This window comes from Cynocephalus volans, chromosome 7 (genome assembly GCF_027409185.1).
Source record: "Cynocephalus volans isolate mCynVol1 chromosome 7, mCynVol1.pri, whole genome shotgun sequence".
Lineage (NCBI taxonomy): Eukaryota > Metazoa > Chordata > Mammalia > Dermoptera > Cynocephalidae > Cynocephalus > Cynocephalus volans.
The window spans coordinates 63,798,806-63,822,500 of NC_084466.1; the positions used below are offsets into that span (position 1 = coordinate 63,798,806).

General features: G+C 39.8%; 1 protein-coding gene across 1 annotated transcript in view; it reads right to left on the bottom strand.

Moving 5' to 3' along the window:
- The window catches only part of CPB2 (carboxypeptidase B2), a 52,678-nt gene extending 30,522 nt beyond the window's left edge, over positions 1-22,156 (bottom strand). Inside the window, exon 1 of the mRNA XM_063101536.1 lies at positions 22,083-22,156. Coding sequence (XP_062957606.1) covers positions 22,083-22,156 — 74 coding nt within the window. The remainder of the gene's footprint in view (positions 1-22,082) is intronic.
- Positions 22,157-23,695: the final 1,539 nt, after the last annotated feature.

The window sequence follows — 23,695 nt, forward strand, 5'->3', positions numbered from 1 at the left end:
TGTGTGTGTCTGTGTGTGCATGCATGTGTGTGTGTTTTAATTTTAAAACTTAAATATTTGATGCATAAGAAAATATTTAGGCCAACACTAGCTTTTTACATAATAAGATGAATGCTTTAGGACCTATCACTCCACTTAAAAATTTTAACTTTATTGGCATCCTTGAAGCTCCTTGTGTGAAAATCCATTTTGCCCTATTCCCTTACCACTTCCTCAAAGACATCCACTCCCCTAAATATTCATTTTTGCTCATTCTCTTGCTTTTCTTTGTAGTATGGATTCTTAAACACATGCATGGATTCTTGCATGTGTGGATGCGGATTCTTAAACAATATACTTAAATGTGCTTAATTTAACTTTATACAAATGGTACACTATATGTATTTTTCTGAATATTGTTTTTTCACCTAACATTATATCTTCAAGATTATTATTTGTGTTGAAGAATCTAGCCATAGCTCACACTTGCAAGAATTCCCTACAAGTGGAATTGCTATTTCATGGGGTATGTACAATTTTAATTTGACACGATAGTGTCAAATTAGTCCTTGAGCTTTTTGTATCAATTTATATTTTTAGCAGTAGTGGAAAAGATTTCCTGTTGCTGCTCCTCCTTGCCAACACCTGATGCAATCTTACTTTTTAACTTTTTTGACTTACTAATGAAGTAGTTATTTCTATTTGATTATTGGCTATTCATATTTTCTCTTATGTGTCATCTCTTTCAGGTAATTTGCCCATTTCTTTCTATAAATTTGCTTGTATTTTTACAATAATTGACTAGTATAATTTTTTTCTATAATCTAGATACTAATTTCTTATCAGTTATATGTATTGCAAAAATCTACCATTTAGTAATTTGTCTTTTTTCTTTCTTTATTATTTTTATCCATCATTTTATTCCAGGTATTTGCTTTTTTGTATGTTGTTAAAGAACTCTTTCTTAATCCCTGGGATATAAAGATATTCTTCTACATTTCTTTTGTCTTTCTCATTTAAATTTTTAATTCATTTGAAAATTATTTGTGCGCAGTGTAAAGAAGGAATTGAGTTCCTTCCTCTTTTTTTTTTCTCCTTAGCATTGTTTATTAATCATTGATACTTTCTCTAGGGACCTGGTATGTCAATTTTATCATATATCAAGTTTCCATACTGTTTGGCAGAGAAGTGCTGGTTCATCACATTGTCTCCTATTCCTGGGCCCATGGAAAAACTGCGTCTCCCAGCCTTCTGCATGGTTGTGTTGAGAACCTGTGTCTGAGTTCTTGTCAATGGGAATGTGAGCGGAAAGCAGTTAGGAGCAGGTGTGTCTTTGTGTGCATGTGATCTCTCTCTTCCTGGGGTTGGAAGCAAAGAGCTCCAAGGTGCAAGGTGTCGAGTTGCATAATGGAAACAGCCCAGATGTCCAAGATGGAGAAGAGCACCAGGGAGAGTCCTGTGACCTTCATCAATTAGTGATATAAGTGAGAAATTGCTATGGGTCCTCCCAAAACCCATATGTTGAAATCTCCACCCCCTACGTGATGGTATTAGGAGGTGGGGCCTTTGGGAGGTGATTAGGTCATGAAGGTGGAGCCCTAATGAATGGGATTACTGCCCTTATAAAAGAGACCACAGAGAGACCCCTCCCCCTTTCACCATGTGAGGACACAGCAAAAAGGCCCTCCCTATGAGGAAGCGGGCCCTCCCCAGACATGGAATCTGCCCAAACCTTGATCTTGGACTTTCCAGTCTCCAGAACTGTGAGAAACAAATTTCTGCTGTTTCTAAATCACCCAGTTTAAGGTATTTTTGTTATACTATAGCAGCCTAAATGGACTAAGAGAGAATTAGCCCTTTATTGCGCTCAGTAAAGCTATCTCAGGATTTAGTAGTTATGGTAGCATAATCAAGGATTACCCTCACTCATGTAGTGTGGTCTATTTCTGGGACCTCTATTATACTCTATTGGTTTATTTGTCTATCCTTGAGCCAGTACCACTCATCTTAGTGATTGCAGCTTCACAGTGAACCTTAATATCTTATAAAACAAGCTCCTGCTTTCCCTTTCCTCTGTCCAGTTCTTTTTAAAACCTCTTGGTTTGATCCTTTGTTTTTCCACATAAATTTTAAAAATCAGCTTGTCTTGTTCCATGAAAAAAAATTTGGATTTTTATTAGAATTATGTTGAGTCTGTAGATTAATAATTTGAGGAAAACTGATACACTCATGATTCTGAATCTTCTTACCAGCAAATACAGTAAATTTATCTATTTAAGACTTCTTTATAGCCTTCAAAAATGTTTTATAATTTTATCTGTAAATATGTCGCACATTTTAAAATTATGTTTGTTCTAACAAATTTGCCTTTTCTTTTGTAAATGATAACTTTTAATATTCCATTTCTTATCTCCTTGTTGCTGAGACATAGAAATGAAATTGATTTTTGGATGTTGATTTTTCTATCCACCTCCCTTGGTAATTTAGATAATTTTAATGCAGATATTTTGGGGATTCTTCTCTTTGCAAGCAATCATTCCACCTGCTCATATAGTACGAAGTTTTGCTTCTTTCATTTCAATTCTTATAGAGTCTTTTTTTTTTTCCTTCTTGTCTTACTGTGTTGGTTAGGACTCCAGTACAATGTTGAATAAAAGTGGGGATAAAATGCATGATTCATAATTTTTAAGGAAAACCTTCTAACGTTTCACCATTAGAATGATTATAGGTTTTTGTTAGATGCCTTTATTAGCTTTAAGAAGTTTCCTTTTACTCTTTCTATGAGTTTTTATGATAAATAGCTATGAATTACATGTTTTTATGAGATGAGCATATGAGTTTTCTGGTTTGATCTCTTAATATAGTGAATTACATTAATAGATTTTTTTTAAGCTCAAAATAAAACCAAAAATTGGTTTTATTTGTTTTCTCACTTTTGCTTTGTCATATTTCCTTCTTCCTTACAACTCTTGCTAGGGCTGTGAGGAACTCTTAGTGATTCTTGCACAGCCAAGGCAATAGACTAGTGTGACTCAACAAGGATGTACTTTATTTTCACATACCACTTACAGAGAAAGAGAAGAATTTTAGAGTAAATTTTCTCATATCTGCAGCTCTCCATCCAGTCTTACAGGTAGGGGATATTTAGATAAAAGGAGACAGAAGCAGTGAGGTGCAGGGATACGTAGAATCATTAACAACAGCGGCATTGTCAGTTTCTAGTACACCTTTGAATAACCTCACAAGAACTATTTCATTTAAATTAAAATTAAGCTATATTGCTGACATTTGCTAGAAGAGAGCCCTTTTTTTTTTTTTGACTGAGTGAGGTTTTTCATTTATTTTTAGACAAATAGTGCCCTTGAAATATGAGGATAAATATTTTTTAAATCAGGAAGAAAGCGTTTTCCTCTTGCTTCATTTAAAACTAATTGTAGCTTTTGCTTCCGGTCGAGATGGAGAAACAGGGACCAGTTAAACACTCCTGCCCAAAACAACTAAAAAACCATACGAAATGATGGCATTCAAAACATTGAACAGCAGTAAAATGATGACTAAACACAACCTAGTATCCTCGATTGGATCCTGGAACAGAAAAAAGACATGAGTAGAAAAACTGGTAAAATCCAAATAAATATGGAGTTTAGTTATAATAGTAATGTTCCAATGCTGGTTTCTCAGTTTTGACAAACATACCATGGTAATGTAAGATGTTACGTTGGGGAAACTGGGTGAGTATACAGAAACTCTCTGCATTATCTTTGCAACTGTTCTGTAAATCTAAAAATTTTCCAAATAAAAACTTTATTTTAAAAAAAAACATGTACCAAGAACTTTGGAAGCACAGTAAAGATCATGATAACTTCTGTTTGTCATTATCAGCAAAGTCTTCATAGAAGAGATGATTGGGTAAGAATGTCTAAGAGTGCATCAAGGCACAAGGGCAGGAGACCAAAGAGCAGTGCTGGGGAGATGGCAAACACGCATTGTTGCCAAATGTAGGATATAAATGTTTTGGGAAAAGAAAGATGATAGGTAAACAGAAATGAGTTTGGGAAGTTCTGTTAGTTCTCCTCTAGAGAAGGCTTTGAATGCATGGTAAGAAATTTGCACTGCCTCTTGTAAGCAACTAGGAGTTAGGAAAGTGACATCATTTGAGTTGTGATTTATTTATTTATTTATTTATTTTATTTTAATTTTTTAACTTTTATTTTGTCGATATACATTGGGGTTGATTATTGTTGCCTCTTACCAAAACCTTCCTCCTTCCTCCCTCTCCTCCCTCCCCCTCAACAATGTCCTTTCTTTTTTTTTTTTTTAATTTTATTTTGTCGATATACATTGTAGCTGATTATTGCTCCCCATCACCAAAACCTCCCTCCCTTCTCCCTCCCCCCCTCCTCCCCAACAATGTCCTTTCTGTTTGCTTGTCGTATCAACTTCAAGTAATTGTGGTTGATATCTTCTTCCCCCCCCCCGGGTTTTTTTTTTTGTGTGTGTGTGTGTGTGTGTGTGAATTTATATATTAATTTTTAGCTCCCACCAATAAGTGAGAACATGTGGTATTTCTCTTTCTGTGCCTGACTCATTTCACTTAATATAATTCTCTCAAGGTCCATCCATGTTGTTGCAAATGGCAGTATTTCATTCGTTTTTATAGCTGAGTAGTATTCCATTGTGTAGATGTACCACATTTTCCGTATCCACTCATCTGATGATGGACATTTGGGCTGGTTCCAACTCTTGGCTATTGTAAAGAGTGCTGCGATGAACATTGGGGAACAGGTATACCTTCGACTTGATGATTTCCATTCCTCTGGGTATATTCTCAGCAGTAGGATAGCTGGGTCGTATGGTAGATCTACCTGCAATTGTTTGAGGAACCTCCATACCATTTTCCATAGAGGCTGCACCATTTTGCAGTCCCACCAACAATGTATGAGAGTTCCTTTTTCTCCACAACCTCGCCAGCATTTATCGTTCAGAGTCTTTTGGGTTTTAGCCATCCTAGTTGGGGTGAGATGGTATCTCAGTGTGGTTTTGATTTGCATTTCCCGGATGCTGAGTGATGTTGAGCATTTTTTCATATGTCTGTTGGCCATTTGTATATCTTCCTTAGAGAAATGCCTACTTAGCTCTTTTGCCCATTTTTTAATTGGGTTGCTTGTTTTCTTCTTGTAAAGTTGTTTGAGTTCCTTATATATTCTGGATATTAATCCTTTGTCAGATGTGTATTTTGCAAATATTTTCTGCCACTATGTTGGTTGTCTTTTAACTCTGTGAATTGTTTCTTTTGCTGTGCAGAAGCTTTTTAGTTTGGTATAATCCCATTTGTTTATTTTTCCTTTGGTTGCCCGTGCTTTTGGGGTCATATTCATGAACTCTGTGTCCAGTCCTATTTCCTGAAGTGTTTCTCCTATGTTTTCTTTAAGAAGATTTATTGTTTCAGGGTGTATATTTAAATCCTTAATCCATTTTGAGTTGATTTTAGTATATGGTGAGAGGTATGGGTCTAGTTTCATTCTCCTGCATATTGATATCCAGTTATCCCAGCACCATTTGCTGAAGAGGCAGTCCCTTCCCCAGTGAATAGGCTTGGTGCCTTGTCAAAGATCAGATGGCAGTAAGTGTGTGGGTTGATTTCTGGATTCTCTATTCTATTCCATTGATCAGTGTGTCTGTTTTTATGCCAGTAACATACTGTTTTGGTTATTATAGCTTTGTAGTATAGCTTAAAGTCAGGCAGTGTTATGCCTCCAGCTTTATTTTTTTTGCTCAGCATTGCTTTGGCTATGCGTGGTCTTTTATTGTTCCATATAAATGACTGGATAGTTTTTTCCATTTCTGAGAAAAATGTCTTTGGAATTTTGAGGGGGATTGCATTGAATTTGTATAGCACTTTGGGTAGTATGGACATTTTCACTATGTTGATTCTTCCAATCCAAGAGCATGGGATATCTTTCCATCTTCTTGTATCCTCTCTAATTTCTCTCAGCAGTGGTTTGTAGTTCTCATTATAGAGATTTTTCACCTCCTTGGTTAACTCAATTCCTAAGTATTTTATTTTTTTGGTGGCTATTGTAAATGGGCAGGCTTTCTTGATTTCTCTTTCTGCATGTTCACTATTGGAGAAAAGAAATGCTACTGATTTTTGTGTGTTCATTTTGTATCCTGCTACTGTGCTGAAATCATTTATCAATTCCAACAGCTTTTTTGTAGAGGTTTTAGGCTGTTCGATATATAGGATCATGTCATCTGCAAACAGGGACAGTTTGACTTCATCTTTTCTAATCTGGATGCCCTTTATTTCCTTCTCTTCTCTGATTGCTCTGGCTAGTACTTCCAACACTATGTTGAATAGGAGTGGAGAGAGTGGGCATCCTTATCTGGTTCCTGTTCTTAAATGAAAAGCTTTCAGCTTTTCCCCATTCAGGATGATATTGGCAGTGGGTTTGTCATATATGGCTTTAATTATGTTGAGATACTTTCCCTCTATACCTAACTTATAGAGGGTCTTTGTCATGAATGAGTGCTGAACTTTATCAAATGCTTTTTCAGCATCTATAGAGATGATCATATGGTCCTTCTGCTTGACTTTATTAATATGGTGTATCACATTTATTGATTTGCGTATGTTGAACCAACCTTGCATCCGTGGGATGAATCCCACTTGATCGTGATGAATAACTTTACGTATGTGTTGCTGTATTCTGTTTGCTAGTATTTTAGTGAGGATTTTTGCATCTATATTCATCAAGGATATCGGCCTGTAGTTTTCTTTTTTGGTTATATCTTTACCTGGTTTTGGTATCAGGATGATGTTTGCTTCATAGAATGAGTTTGGGAGATTTGTGTCTGTTTCAATCTTTTGGAATAGTTTGTAAAGATTCGGTCTCAATTCCTCTTTGAATGTTTGGTAAAATTCTGCTGTGAATCCATCTGGTCCTGGGCTTTTCTTTGTTGGGAGCCTTCTGATAACAGCTTCAATCTCCTTTATTGTTATTGGTCTGTTCAAATTTTCTACGTCTTCATGGTTCAGTTTTGGGAGCTTGTGTGTGCCCAGAAATTTATCCATTTCCTCCAGATTTTCAAATTTGTTGGCGTATAGTTGTTTATAGTAGTCTCGAATGATTTCTTGTATTTCAGATGAATCAGTTGTAATATCGTCTTTTTCATTTCTAAGTTTTGTTATTTGAATTTTCTCTCTTCTTTTTTTTGTTAGCCATGCTAATGGTTTGTCAATTTTATTTATCTTTTCAAAAAACCAACTTTTTGATTCATTGATCTTTTGTATTTTTGGGGGGTTTCAATTTCATTCAGTTCTGCTCTGATCTTAATGATTTCTTTCCGTCTGCTAACTTTAGGTTTGGATTGTTCTTGTTTTTCTAGTTCTTTAAGTTGAAGTGTTAGGTTGTTCACTTGCCATCTTTCCATTCTTCTGAAGTAAGCATTTAATGCAATAAATTTTCCCCTTAGTACTGCTTTTGCAGTATCCCACAGGTTTTGGTATGATGTATCATTATTTTCAATAAATTTTTTGATTTCCTGATTGATTTCTTCTTGGACCCATATGTCATTAAGTAGAATGCTGTTTAATTTCCATGTGTTTGTATAGTTTCCAGAGTTTCATTTGTTATTAATTTCTAGTTTTAATCCATTGTGGTCTGAGAAAATACATGGGATAATTCCAATTTTTTTGAATTTATTGAGACTTGATTTGTGACCTAATATGTGATCTATCCTGGAGGATGATCCGTGTGCTGATGAGAAGAATGAGTATTCTGAGGTTGTTGGATGGAATGTTCTGTAGATATCTGCCAATTCCAATTGGTCTAGAGTCTTGTTTAGATCTTGTGTTTCTCTACTGATTCTTTGTCTAGATGATCTGTCTAATATTGACAGTGGGGTGTTCAGGTCCCCTGCTATTATGGTATTAGTGTCTATTTCCTTCTTTAGGTCTAATAGAGTTTGTTTTATAAATCTGGCTGCTCCAACATTGGGTGCATACATATTAATGATTGTTATGTCTTCTTGATGCATCAGTCCTTTTATCATTAAGTAGTGTCCCTCATTGTCTCTTTTTATGGTTTTTAGTTTAAAGTCTACTTTGTCAGATATAGGAATAGCTACTCCAGCTTGTTTTTCTTTTCTGTTTGCATGGTAAATCTTTTTCCACCCTTTCACTCTTAGTCTATGTGAAACTTTATGGGTGAGGTGGGTCTCTTGTAGGCAGCATATAGTTGGGTCCTCCTTTTTGATCCAGTCAGCCAGTCTGTGTCTTTTGATTGGGGAATTTAAGCCTTTTATATTAAGAGTTGTTATTGAAAGGTGTTGATTTATTCCTATCATTTTATTGGTTGTTTGGTTGTCTTAGGTGTCTTTTGTTCCTTGCTTTCTGATTTACTGTTTGGTTTCTGTGTTTGTTGGTTCCTTAGGTTGTAGATAGTGTTTTTGTTTGTTTGTTTTCTCTTCATGAATGCCATTTTTATTATACTAGTGGGTTTTGATTTTTCTTGGGTTTTTATGGCAGTGGTTGTTATTTTTCAGGAACCATAGCCAGTACTACCTTGAGGATTTCTTGTAAGGGTGGTCGTGTGGTAGTGAACTCCCGCAGTTTTTGTTTGTCTGAGAAATATACTATTTGCCCTTCATTTCAGAAGGATAGCCTTGCAGGGTAAAGTATTCTTGGCTGGCAATCTTTGTCTTTTAGTATTTTGAATATATCATCCCATTCCTTTCTACCTTTTCGGGTTTGTGATGAGAAGTCTGATGTCAGCCTGATTGGGGCTCCCTAATAGGTGATTTGATGCTTCTCTCTTGCAGCTTTTAAGATTCTCTCTTTGTCTTTGAGTTTTGCCAATTTGGCTATAACATGTCTTGGAGAGGGCCTTTTTGGGTTGAATACATTTGGAGATCGTTGAGCTTCCTGGATCTGAAGATCTGTGATTTTTCCTGTACCTGGGAAGTTTTCTGCCACTATTTTCTTGAATATGTTTTCAATGGAATCTCCATTTTCCTCCCCTTCTGGGATACCCATGACTCGGATATTTGAGTGCTTAGGGTTGTCTGATATCTCTCTCAGATTTTCTTCAATGTCTTTGATTCTTTTTTCTTTTTTTCTGTCTGCTTGTGTTATTTCAAACAGCTCATCTTCAGGTTCAGAGGTTCTCTCTTCAACTTCGACAAGCCTGCTGGTTAAACTCTCCATTGTGTTTTTTATTTTGCTGAATATCTTCTTCAGTTCAGCAAGTTCTGCTACATTTTTTTTCAGGACATTGATTTCCTTGTACATTTCCTCTTTCAGGTCCTGTATACTTTTCCTCATTTCATCATGATGTCTAGCTGAGTTTTCTTGTATCTCATTCAGTTTCCTTAGAATTATCACTCAAAATTCCTTGTCAGTCATTTCAAGGGCTTCTTGTTCTATAGGGTCTAGAGTTTGAGATTTATTAACTTTTGGTGGTGTACTTTCTTGATTTTTTGTATTTCTGGTATCTTTTTTTTGGTGTTTATTCATTGTGGAAGGGGGTTTCACAGTCCACCGGTTTGAGACTATTGACTAACTAAGATGTTGCTGTGGTTGCCAATTTGGTATGGCTACCTCTGTGACTGCTCAGTTGGCCTCTAGTGCCTTGTGTGTGTGGTTGCCTTGGGTCTTGGGCCTCTCCGGGGAGCCACCTCTCTGGTCAGCTTGGACTCTGCTGGGCTGCTGGATCATGGGGCCGTACTGCAGGGTGTGTGTTCTCTGCTGAGCTTCCACTTCCCGTGCAGGACTTCTCCCTGTTCCGTGCGCTCTGGCCTGGGCTGTTGGATCAAGCAGTGGTGACCCCACAGGGTGTGTGGTTTCTGTCGAGTCTCTGCCTCTCTAGCTGGACGTCTCCCCACTCTGTGTGCACTGGGCTGGGCTGGGACGTGTCTTCTGCAGCCCTCTTCTATCAGCTGGGCCTTCAAGACCCTGCTCGGCACCGCCTCGCCCAGGAAGTCTACCAGGTTTCTGCTAGGCGCAGACGACTGGTCGCTCTGGGTGCCTTTGTAGCACTGTGTAGATCTTTCTCAGGACTTATCACCTTCCTCCTGGTATTGTGGTTATTTGTGTACTTGTCTTATCTCCCACACCAGAGCGTGAGCTCCTCGGGGGAGGAGCCCGCAGCACATGGTTCACCTTTGAATCCCCCCTCCCCGCGTGGATTCAAATCCCCCCCGGGGCGGACCGACTCCGGTGCCCGCCCACAGTCAGCTCTCTGGCAGGTTCAAGTGAACTCGGGAACTCTCCAACCACACTATTCCTAACCAGAAATCGGTTAGGCGTTTTTCCAAACTGGTGGGTGCAGAGATGGTATCTGCCTCCCAGTAACAGGAAGTTTACCGGGGGCCGGAGCCCAGGGTGTGGTGGAGTGACAGTCAGCCCAGCCCTACTTCCTTGCCCTCCCGACGCTGGCCGGGACGCCCCACGCCACCAGCTCCGCCAGAGAACTGCGGAGGGAGTGGGACGGGAGGCCAGCCCACAGGACCTGGGAAGCCTCAGTGTGGAGCCAAGCCGGGCAAGGAGGACAGGCTTGGCCGAGCTGGGCTGGAGCCGCCGCCACCTGAGAAAACGGAGGCAGCCCTGGGGCCGGTGAGTGGCCCAGTGGGGCAGGCGGAAGCCGGGGGGCGTCTGCCTCCCGTGCAGGGCCGGGCTGGGTGTCAGTCACAGGGCTGTGCCGGGTCGGGCAGCTCCCTCTCTGCCTCTGCGTCGTCACTGTCCCCATTCTCAGCCGCTGCCACCTCAGGCTGCTCACTTGGTCCCGCGGCGCTGCTCGGGCACTCCCAGGAATCTTCTTTTATTCTGGCCTGAAACCTCGAATCCTGAATAGGGCAGCTGGCAGCGTTCAGCGCGGCCCCGGCCTCCGGGATCCTAGCAGTGTCCACAGCAGCCCCGGTGCCATGTTCCCTGTTTAGAGACTCGCTTTTACAGCTAAGAAACCATTCTTCTCCTGCTCCATACTTCAAAGCTGTTGCCTGTAAATGAGGCAGCCTCTCCTGCCAAGGGCAAAGTGGCAGTCAGCCCCCACGACCGGCCACCAGCAGCAGTCCTCCCTTACGAGACAGCAAGAGGAAGGTCCACAAGTTTCCCGGCTGCCTAAGGCCCAGTGGCCACCTTTTCCACCTCAGCTACTCCGCGCCAGCCGCCGCAGCCACCACCATCTTAGGATGGATCCTGAGTTGTGATTTATAAGAGTAACTTGGACAGCAAGGTGAAAGATAGTTTGACTTTCGGAAGCCTTTCAAAAGGATTCTAAAGTCTGGAAATAAGCCTATGAATTCTTGATTTTCAGAATAGGGGAAGAGTGATTCATAAATGAAATCATAGACTACGAAATTTTATGTCAATGCCTGGTACAAGTTTAGTATAAACTATTCAATCAGTGCTCAAAGACATATGCTCAAGGATATGTATTGCAGCATTATTCATAGTAACAATAACTGGAGAAGATGTGATGCTTATCGGTAACAGAATTGTTGAATGTTGATGGTGTCTCCATAGTCTAGAATGATTTTCAGGCATTATAAAGAATGAGTTTGATTTATAACAGTTAACTTGGGGGGGGGGATTTACATGATGCATTAAGGGAGAGAAGCAAGATGTGGAGAACTCTGTGAAATATAATCCTATTTCTGGAAAAAAGTAAATTAGAAAGGAAACGGAAAACTATGTGTTAAAAGCAGAAAAGTTATGATTAAATAAGAACATATTGTTAACACTGATTTGGAGGATGAGGAATGGTGATTGGAAGATCGTGTAGGTCAGGGAAGGGGGAATCGGGAAGCAAATATGATTATTTTTAAAAGAAAGGTCTCTATAGTGCTGGATAGGAGATATGATATTCAAATAATGTAAAATTATGCTCAGGAATATAAAAATGCATAGAGAAGGATGCATGGAAGGACGATCACCAAAATAGTGAAGGTATTTTCTCAGGGTAGTAAAAGTTCAATATTTTTCTCCCTAATTTTATGCTTTTCCATATTTTTTTTAACCAAAAATAATTCTTATTCTTTTATTTAACCAGAAGAAAAAAAAAACTATAAAAAAGCTACTTTGACTGTGAAAAGCCACTACTGAGCTTCTCAGTGATGGTAATGACCCTCTCATTTTACCAGCACTTTCCTTATTGATTTAATAAATAAAATGTCCTCTGGGCCCATAGTAGAGTTTGGTCACCCAGTGGATTTTCTAGTCTTACATGGTATTTTTATTCTAGCATGCCCCGTTCTATGTATCTTTTGACACCTTTTTCCCCATCTGCCACATTAGTTCTGACATTTCTAGTTCACTTAGTGCAGGCCATTGCTTTTTCCAGGCTTCCACAACCATCCTAGCAGCACATTAGTCCCAGCTCCCAAGGATCTAACTAGAACGTTAAATCTTGCAGCATGGGCAAGTGCACCTCCTTTGGGGCATGGTCTCTTTCCTTTATTAACCTGCCCAGTACTTCCACAGCCCAGTTATGTTGTGACTTGACTTTAGCTGTTGGCTTCGAGGCCAAGAGGGGAGGTGGGAATAGATCCTGAGGGCCAACTACAGAACATGCTCCTACAGAGCTGAGCTCCCTGATAACTGTGGGTACGATGAGACCCCTATATGATAGAAGCCAGCTGGCAGTGCTTAACCACCAGCAACAAATTGGGCACAATTACTGTAATGAACAGCAAGGTCAGAGTGGCAGCCAGAGGGACATGACCCTCAGAAAGCTGTGGAATTGGTTAAGAGAACATAGAGTTCTTAGGGCAGCCAACAAAAGTATTGCTCAATCTATACAATCAAAATAAATCAAGAATGGATAATGAAAGAGGGTAAAGACAGCTACGGCAATCAACAGTCATAATCCATTGCTCTATTTCCAGACCTGAACCAGTTCTTAGACTTAGAATTTCTTGCCTGAAGGAGGAGTCAGATCCTCACAAAGACTGTGCAACAGTATAGAAAGTATCCAAACGGATTGTGACTCTCTCAGTCCTTTCCCAAGGAGACCTATGGCAATTCACTCAGGTAAGTCTGCATACTGGGGAAAGCAAAATACTCAAACATTTTGAGATCTGCTGGACGTAGGGTCGAAGTTGACATTGAAGTCTGGGGATCTGGAGTCCTGGCCAAAGTCCAGCTCACAGTGGATGCAGCAGGTCTGTGGACCCCCTGATGATCATTTCCCTGGTCCCCAAATATATAATTGAAATGGGCATACTTGGTAATTGGCAGAACCCCTGTATTGGTTACTTGCCTGTAAGATAAGAGCTATCATAGTGAGAAAAGCCTAAAGGAAACCTCTGAAACTTCCTGCTCCCCAGCCAAGATGGCAAAATAAAAAAATATGCATCTTGGGAGAATTGGCCAATATTAGTATTATCCTTAAAGACCTAAAGGATACAGAGATGGTGGTTCTCATTAAATCCACACTTTATTCACCAGTCTGGCTCCCACCAATTGCAGCCACTGTGCTCAAGTGTGGTATCTGTGGTAGGGTAGAGCCTCAGGTATATGGTATTCAGCTATTGAGTTGGCCATCCCTTTCATTAAAAAGCATCAGAAATAGTTAATATCTACTTGAGACAGACACCGGTATATATTTAGTCTTACTTCAGTTTAAATCAACTTTCCCACTCTCTGTCATAATATAGTCTAAAGGGAACTCGTCTGCCTAGATATCCCAGTTTGCTATATCAACGACAACATGTTAATCTTGGGTCAGACAAGCAAGAAGTGGCAAGTGCATTGGAAGCCTTGATTGAGACACATGTGCTCCCAAGGGTGGTAATAAATACTACAAAGATCCAGGGCCTGCTACATTAGGAAAATTTTAGGGATAAAGTAGTCTGGAATAGGCTGGGACATCCCCTCCAAAATAAAGGATAAATGATTGCATCTATAACTCCCATGATGCTGTAGATTGGATGACACCTCCCCCCCCAACCTCATTGAAGCTTAAATCCCCACTGTAACTGTTGAGGGTGTATCACAATATTCTGTTATGATAATTGAAAGGTGGGGCCTTGAAGAGGTGATTAGGTTGTAGGACCATGATGTTGTAGTGAATGGATTAACAGTGGTGGTCAGGGGCGTGGTTCTGGGGGCTTTAAAAGGGAGAGTGCATGAGGAGGTTAGTCTCTTCTCTCTCTGTACCACCATTTCGCAACATGATACTCTGCCATCGCTGAAGTCACCACCAAAGGAAGCCTTCACCAGATGTGTTCCCTGGACTTTGGACCTCCCAGCCTCAGAAACTGTAAGCAATAAATTTCATTTTCTTTATAAATTACCAGTTCTGTGTATTTTGTTATAAGCAACAAAAATGGACTAATACACATGACAAAGAAGGGAGCACAATTCTTGGTGGGACTCTTGGATTCTGGATATGCCTCCCTTGGAAATACTTCTTCAACTCATAGAGTAGGTGACGTCAAAGGCTACCATCTTTGTGAGAGGACCAGAGCAGAAAGGTTCGGGCTGTGGTCCAGGACGACCTGCCAAGAACCTGGAAGGAGAAATATTGGCAGACTGGGGACAAAAAGGTTTAAGGAAGAGCCATGTGGATGGAACTATGGGAATAGGCAGACAGTGTGAAGATCTTTCTACTGTACATTAATGCCCAGCAGGGAACATCAACAACAAAAAAGGCATTAAGTAATTATGTAAACAACTATGTATCTTGTTTACAAGGCTGGCTCAGATGTTGAGTGTGGTGTTGGTAACACCCAGGTCAAGGGATTGGACCTCCTTACCAGGCAGCCACTAAAAAGAAAAAAATAAAGGACTCTGCCAGTTAATGTCAGCCAACCTCTGTCAACAGCCACCTCAGTGTTGGCACAAAGGGACAAAGGATAGAATAGCCATGATGGCAGAGATAAAGCTATGTATGGGCCCCTACGCACCAAGACTGATCTAGCAACTGCTGCTGCCATTTGTCTAACTTGCCAGTAGTAGAGACCGATGTTGAGTTCCTGAATGAGCACTATTCCTTGAGAAGCCAACCAAGCACTTGGTGGCAAATTGACTGCATCTGTCCCCTTCCACTCCAGGTGTGGGTTTGCTTCTCCTGCCTGCAGGCCTTTAGCCAGCATCACCATACAAGGCTTGCAGGGTATTTGGTGCACTCATACAAGATCCCACATCACATCGTATCAGATCAACAGATTCACTTTACAACAAGGGAGGTGCAGAAATGGGCACATTACTATGGGATCCACTGGGCCTGTCACATTCCACACCACCCTGAAGCTGCTTGCCTGATACAGCAATTAGAATGGCTTGTTGAAGGATCAACTGAGGTGCTAGTGTAGAAAGAGGCAGCATCCTCCAGGATAAAGTATACACTTTAAATCAATAATCACTATATGGTGCTGTGTTCCTACTAGGTTCCAGGAACCAAGTTGGAGTGATTCCATTCACCATCACTCTGTGTCATCCACTTGGGGAATTTGTACTTTCAGTCTATAAACATGGGCTCTGTAAGTTTAAAAGTCCTGGTTCCCAGAGGAGAAATGCTTCCACAAGGGGCTTAGCAAGAGTCCCATTAAACTGAAAGCTGATGCTGCTACCCGGTCATTTTAGTCTCCCTGGGTTGATAGATCATCAGGGAAAAGAGGGGTTACCAAGCTGGAAGGGGTAATTGACTTTGATCGTAAGGAGGACATTAAGGGCTGCACTAGCACAGTGAATGTAGAAGGAAAGAACATGTTTGGCCTCCAGGTAATAAACTTAGGTATTCTGTAATACTTCCTCCTCCACTTTTGATGTATGCAGACAATGCAGCAGCCATGGCCCAAGAGAGCACAGTTATTGCAACTCAGTCCCTTGAGGGTTGAGGGTCTGTGTCCTCTCACCAGATAAGCCACCTAGATCAGGACAGGTGTTAGTCGAGAGCGAGGAGAAATCAGAATGGGTGGTGGAGAAGGGGAATGATGAGTATTGGTTATGGTCTCAAGACGAGCTGTAGCTGTGGAGGCTGTAGTCCATCCCACTAATGCTCCTCTTGCATGTTTCCTCCAGGAAAACAGACCAATCAGAATCCCAGGGGAGCTGCTCCCAAAGCTTATTTTATGAAGCAAATTGATCTTAGTGGCACAAGGGGTGGACTATAGTAGATGCCATGTTTTTCTGCCCAGATCCCCATCCAGGAATGAACTCCTTATTTTCTGGGAGTGTTGGCAGCTGACGTTCTCAGCTGAGTCCTTCTCTAGAACTTTCCCTTGACTGAAGAGGGCCATGTTGCCCAAGATTATGTCCCCTCCCAGGCATAGTCCACACCCAGTGACTAATAAACAAGGGTTACAAAGGCATGCCTGCTTGCCCCAATTTGGGACAATTCCATGAGGCCACCCCAGCTTCAGGGATCCCTGTAGGAGCAGCTGAGGCCTTTGTTGTGGGTGCATCACCGTTCAGTTCCTCCTCTGTCAAATTCTCCTTCTAATTCCTCCACAGATGTTTATTCTGAGATCCCTTCCCAGTGAACTTCCTATGTGTGGATCTCCACCTTAAAGTCTGCTTCCCAAGGAAACTAACCTGCAACAAATACAAATGCTCACTGTTTGAGATAAAACACAAAAATGCTCTGTGAGTGGTACAAATACCCTGCTGGTCAGAGAGTAAAGACATTCCCAGTTGGACTTCTGAGACAGGTAGGATTTGATAAATGAAGGGGAAATGAAATGGTATAAGACTAAGAAAGGTAGAATTTTGATAAATGAATTGGAGATGAAATGGCATAAGTGCAGGTACATATGTGAAAAAATAAAATCAGAGCTCAAGGGAGGGGAAGTGATCCAGGTGGGCACGAATATGGGGCCTAAGTCGAGATGCAGAAGGAAATAAAACCAGGATGAATGGCAGGCCAGGACCTGATCATTAAGGGTCTTAAATGCTGGGGTCAGGACTGTGGCTCTTATGTACAGGGTTGGTTGATTAAGCACCATTTTTGGTGTTTGAGCAAAAGAGAGGCAAACTCAAAGCCTCTCTTTTATTATGAAGTAAAAGAAGTGGGGGTTAATATAATTAAATCATTGGAATTCTAGAGTGAAATTCCTAACAAGTTGAGCTCATAATGAAATGGGAAACTTTATAAAGCAATGAGCTCTCCATTATTCAAACAGAGGCTGAACTTCAATGCCACGTAGAGGAAATCTTGTGTTGACTAAGGGGTAAGACGTTTGGGGAGTTTTTCTTTTTTGCTGATTTTTACTAACTTGGATATTGTGCCAAGCGCTTTTGAGGCATTCTTATTTAATCTTCACAACAAGGCAGTATGATAGAGAGGTTGTTACACTGAAAACAATGAACAAAGGGTGTTGAGCAGACAGTACTAAATAAAGAAAACACCTAATGCATTAAAGGAGGAGAAACTACCAAAATCAGTCAAGAGAAGGAGAGAGGTAAAAAGTATGTTAACTAAATGGTCTCTTTTCTAAGAAGAAAAAATGTAAGTAAATATAAAAATAAGTTAGGAAATGTCAAGTGGTAAAATTATAAGATTAAAAATTTCCCATAAAATATATTTATGTCAAAGTTTAAGTTGCAGTGGACTGGACTCCAATCTCAGTTTGACCGAAGTGCCAGCACAGTAGAATCAGGTAATGAGATGAGGGTCAGTCAGAGCACCCCATGTAGAATTTACAATTTTCGAAAATTAGTTTCATGACTCTGTGCCCTTTTACTTAGAGAGAAGCTATAAAAAGCAGAATGGAAAGGGGGAAAGAATTTGTGAAGATATTTCTTTGGAGCAAGTTACAGTTCTGTAAGTCCCACCCCCAAAAGGGGATAAAGTTTTGAGGTGCTACCCCCTTGCCTAATCTAGCAGGGAGGACTTCTGGGGCATGATGGGAAAGTTAGACATTTCCTCAAGTTTAAAGACACCAGGACTGGTGCCTGGTTTGCTCCTGAGACAGCTAAATCTGCATGTGGCTGGTCTCCAGTTGTCTAACTAGTAATTAAGATCACAAGAAACACTTCATGCTAGATAGTTAAAACTCAGATGCGTCCAATAGGGCCAAGTGACACCAAGAAAGAGATGCAGCCTTCCTGGTCCAGAGAACTCCCCAACAAGGGGGTTTTAAAAAACTATAAGAAGTTAAAACTCGAGACTAGGACTAACAAGAAAAAGAGTCAGGGGTGTGTGTGGTGGTTTGTTTTCCTATACATCATATTAAATTAAACTAAATTTAGCCTGAGTATGGCTCTGCACCTTGAGTTCCTACCTAACACACTGCAACCTAATCTGGTACAGAAACAAACTAAAAGCCTAAGGTAGGAGTGGGTTTTTTTTGCTTGTTTGTTTTTGTTTTTTGTAACAACTAGCTGAGTCTCAGTCAATCACAGTGGCTGAGCTTCAGCGATTCACAAGCTGCCAGCTGATCAGACCATGTTCAAATAAGGCAAACGCCCAGCTGTAAACAAACAACATGTTTCTGTACTTCACTTCCATTTTGGTCTATGAACACTGCCTGCCTGTGTTGCAGAGCAGACATTTCTGTACTTCTTCTGGTTCTGAGGGCTGCCTGATTCACAAATCATTCTTTGATCAATTAAACTCTGTTAAGTTTAATTCATTTCAAGTTTTTCTTTTAACAGCAAAGATTGAGGTATTTGAATAATACTTTGGTTGGAGCTAACATTCTAATTTCTGACTTAAGGCCAGTTGCATTTTAACATGACCAAAGGACTATCAATTACTTAAGAGTAGGCTGAAAAGCCATGAAATTTTCTAAGTTTTCATGCAGAAGCAGGGAAAGATTACCCAACCACATAGAATGTCATAGGCAATGGAAGATGAAAAATAAAGATGTGTTCTGATCCCGTCACTGAATTGGTAAGTTATAGCATTTGCAAAATAATCATTTGAGAAAAAACAAGCTTGCACTAAAAATAGAATAAAAAGTACAAGCACAGTGAAATAATAGGCCACTTTACACAAAAAAGTAAAGTGAGGCTCAAAGAGGATGTGTACATTTTCCAACGTTCCCATGGCTAATACTAGCAGATTTGGAGTTCCAACTCAACTCTCCAGATCCTGAGCTTTTAGCACCTATGCAACACTTCCTCCATTCCCCTCTGAGAACGGGATTATGTTTCTCAATGTCTGTCCCTAGGTTCACACTTGTCATAGTTCTGAGAGATTATTTTGAATTTAATAAGCTGATAAAATTCCTCTGAGCAATGGAACGTAGCCCAAGGCTACAATTTTGGTTTATGCATTACAGTGTTTTAAGGCCACTGGTCCCTGTTCTTTGAGATGAAAATAATATATCAATAGGAGCTAAGTGAAAGAGAATAAACTGGTCTCTAGATAGCCAGATAGTATACGAAGTCAACAGAAGGAACATTTCCTGTGGTCTATTTGTAATTCAGAAGCCTTCTATCCTCAACCCTCTTCCACTCTCCCATTTCTTTCCTCACTTTCCCCTACATTTTCTCATTTCCTCTTTGTAAATAAATAGCCTCAGCTGACAGGCTGCTCTTAGGTAATCATTGCACAATAGAATTAATGAGTCTGTTTACAAGATTCTTGCTAGTATTTTATCTTTACTCTTTATAGTGTTTGGCCTTTAAAAGCAAGTGAATATGGAGACATGTATTTTTGGCTGCTTTTCTCTTTGGCATATGGTATTTATGGCTTTAAAATTTTTTGTTGTTGTTGTCGTTTGGGGGCATTTCACTGATGAGGTTTATTAAAATGCACCTACAAATCAGCCACTAAGAAAGTGCCTGAATACAAACTGTTATTAAGAAAATGATCACCACAAAAAAACAATAACAAAGAATAGCTTTAGGAAAAAGCCAGACTGTTAGTTCTTTTTAAAGGGTTTATATTCTTGCCTCCAGAAATAATTTATCAAAGTCTGTCACTCCGAATGAAATTAGATTTCCCTTTTAGCTTCAGTAATAGGCCATTCCCGGAAAAGCAGCACTCAGAAACATTTGGTAAAAAAATTATTTTTATTCACGGAAAGAAGAGTTTGCAGTGTTATTTCTGGTGAAGGGATGGGAACCAGGAATCAGATATGCATCTGTCTACAAAGCTGCCGTTCCCCTCCCCTAGACATTGGGACAGTATACACAAAGTATTAAGGATTTTCAATGCAGTATTATTTGATTAAAATATAGTCATATTCCTTTCTTCAAGCATAGCTATCAATCAGATTTCAGAGTGTAAACTGAAGCAAAAAATAGTAAGAAAATCCATGCATGAGGGAATTTTCTCCCTCACTTCTTCACTATTTACATCTATTTCCTTTATTTGCATTATATTTGTATTTGTCCTGCTTCACTGCTCTACACTTACTCATTTTGAAAAGCTTTTGGCCTGTCTTGCTACTGGTTGTCCATCCAGGAGTTTAGTTCAGTATATGACCAAGAAGACTGTCTGGAGCTGAGCCTTGGTGCAAAGCTCTGCCATGACCGGCACTGACAATGCCACTGTTGGGGTGGCACCGACCTAGTAGGTGAGGACCCTGAGACTGGATCTCCAGCCTCTCTTCCAGGCTACATTCCACACCTACTGTCTTCTCCTTCAACTTGCTGTGACTAAATCTGATGACTCTTCAAACTCTCTTCCTACTTTCTAGACTTTTTAGAGGCACTGCTGTGCAGTACATAGAGTTGAAATGAGGCTAAAGTGGGTTTGAATCTAAACCCTACACTTACTGTTTGATCTTGGGCAAATGATTTTATTTTTCCTGAGGCTCAGTTTCCTCCCCTGAAAAATGTTGATAAAGATTCCTGGAATGTAGGGCTGTAGGCATTTAAAGAGAAAACATTTCTAAGTGCCTAGCCCTGTGTATGGGACAAACGTGTTAAACAACCATAGGTCACTCCCTGTCCCCTCACTGTCAGTGATAGACACTGCCAGTGTCTACAGCAACCAACTTGAACATATTGGTTTTCTCCTTCCCTCCCCCTTACCCTTAATTAAAGTCAATCATCAAGTTATGGAATATCAGAACTAGCAAGGGTCTTAGAAATCATGATCATCTGATTTATTGATAAAATATAGAGACATAAGTCACTAATTATTCTATCAATTTTGAACCCCATATCAGTTCAATAACAACCATTATTTGATGATGGAATTTGTTGTTTAATAGATGATAATCATATAGAACAAAAAAAGAATTAACCAACTGTAGTTAGTTCAATGATCATGTGCAAACACAGCGTTAGGCTCACAAGTCAAGATCTATTTCCTGAATTATAGGTCTTATGGTTATTTATGACTCAGAAAAGGGCTTTTTTGGTACAATTTTCCCTGTCCCTGGTACGTTGCTTTGCCCTATGTCTCTTTTCTCTTTGCCATACACTAACAAAGGGAGAGAAATCTGTCTCAGAGATAATTGAAGAAGATCATAGAGGAGATCCAACAAAGAGAAAAAATGAAATAATTCCAAAGGAAACAATATCAAATTTTAAAAGCCTAAAAGTTGACTAGTTAATAAATTACAATATTACATATACGCTGGAACTATTCACTCCATGTATTATATATACTATAGCATGAATTCATTTACATTTTTCTAAGTAGTTTATGGTAGAAAATCCTAAGGGAATCACTCTATTAAGCAAAATAAGAATTAGATGTGTTCACGTATATGCTCTTTATAACACACTATTCTTCTTTTCATGTTTCATGCTGAATAACCATGCACCATTCAAGCCTCCTATTTAACATGTTTCCCCTCTTCTCCCTCCTAGGTTCCATGTACAAGAGGAAAATAAATTATCCATGGTTGATATATTTTATATGTGAAGACAAGAAGAATATAAATCATGTGACATGTTAGGGTAAAGTTAATTACTTTTATATAAGATTCCATTTCTTTAATCTCTGTAGCCATTGAATATACCCATATCACCCAGGGGTCTCCCAGTAATAAAACTACAGCCAGAAAAGAAAAAAGATCATAGATCTAGTGATGGGCTATTATACTGAAAACTACTCATTTGTCATGGCAACATGGAAAATTTCTGGAAGAGCTTCCAGCTGTAACATTGTGCTCTCCAGCCCAGTGCACTGATGATTTGATGTGAGGCAAACACATGAGGACAGGTCCCGCCGCAGCCTAGGACTGTATGGGGTTACCTCTGAAACGCGAAGACATGCTGCTCACAGCCGAGGACGAGGGCCACAAGAACTCCTAGGCTATAAAGCTTCATCCCAATGGCAATTTGCTGTACAAGAAAATTCTCTGAAGACAAAGGTCCAGGTAGCTGATTGCACAAGAGCCTTCTTTACACACTGGCTAAAATATAACAGCATGTTCCCTCTTGTTCCTGTGGATCAATCAACTTAACTTTCATTTCTACTCCCCAAAAGAGAAATACACATTTGTTTAGTTATGTTGTTGTTTGATAACTGAACGCTCAAAAAGACAGTATGATGAGAGTTGTTCTTAGTTTGCACTATCTAGAAAACGTTTAACTCCTCCAGGAAGATAAGGACAAGAATAAAACAATAGTAATGTAGAAGGATCTTGTCTGGTTTGTTGCAGAACCATAGCCATAGATGAGTGACTAATGGATCACGGCCCATGCTGAGGGAGGTCTCCAGTGAAGTACTAAAAATGTTTTCCCTTGCTTCTGTCTTTTTCAGCATTTTCAGCTTGGATGACGACACAGAAGTGAGTTTCTCAAATTTGTGGCTAATACAAGGCTGAGAGGCAGAGCTCATATGAAGAATTACAGAATCCCCATTCAAAATGATTTTTTTCTGGATCATATGGAAAGATAGGCCCCCCCATAGAGAGGAGTACTATGCTGTGCGGCCTGGTTTGAGCAGTAAAGATATCAGCTCACTTTGAATCACGTTTATTTAGGGAAAGTCACTATAACAGCTATCATCTATATCAAGGCCCATCACCCATCATTTTGAAGGCAGCGTTGTATAATATTCTGTCTCGTTCAAGGCCTCATCTACACTCTGTAAGTGGGTGAAGCCCTGGTGCCGTTCCCTACTTTGCCATTGGTAAATGCATTTGACTGTTCTTGAGGTCAGGATAGGCAAATCTGCAAAATAAATCAACCCGCCCACAATGGATGACTGAGAAGGAAAGGATTGATATTTGAAATCTCTCTCTCCTAGATTCAAGCTATTGAAACACATTTAATGGTTTGAGGTGACCTCCAGTGAAACTGCTTTTCTTTTTCTTTTTTTTATAGGAAAATGATTGATAGTACATATCTGCACAATACAGCGTTGAATATCAATACCTGTGTGCAATATATGATGCTCAAATCAGGACAATTAGTATTGTCAACATTGAACGATGTGATCATTTTTTGAGGCCCTTTACCAGTTTCTTACTATCCCTCCCCCCTTTCCCCTTTCTCACCTCTGCTGGCCTCAGTTCAAAGAATTATTGTAATTGTTGTATCTTTCTTTCTTTTAGAAACTACTTTTTGTATTAGAAAGAAGGAGAAATAGAAAATACATGTATATCTTCTCATTTGTGGGGAAAACAACAACAACAACAACAACAATACAGGAAGGATAGACCAGAAATCAATGAGATTAGTTACTTACAGGGACAGAGAAGAAAAGATGAGGGAACAGAGCCAGGTGGAAGAGATGGAGAGAGGGACACTTCTTTGAGTAAACCTTTTTGAATAGTTCTGAAATTTAAATGCTAAGTTTTTACATACTTAAAACAAACAGACAAATAAATAAATAAATACAAAAAACCCACAAATGAACCT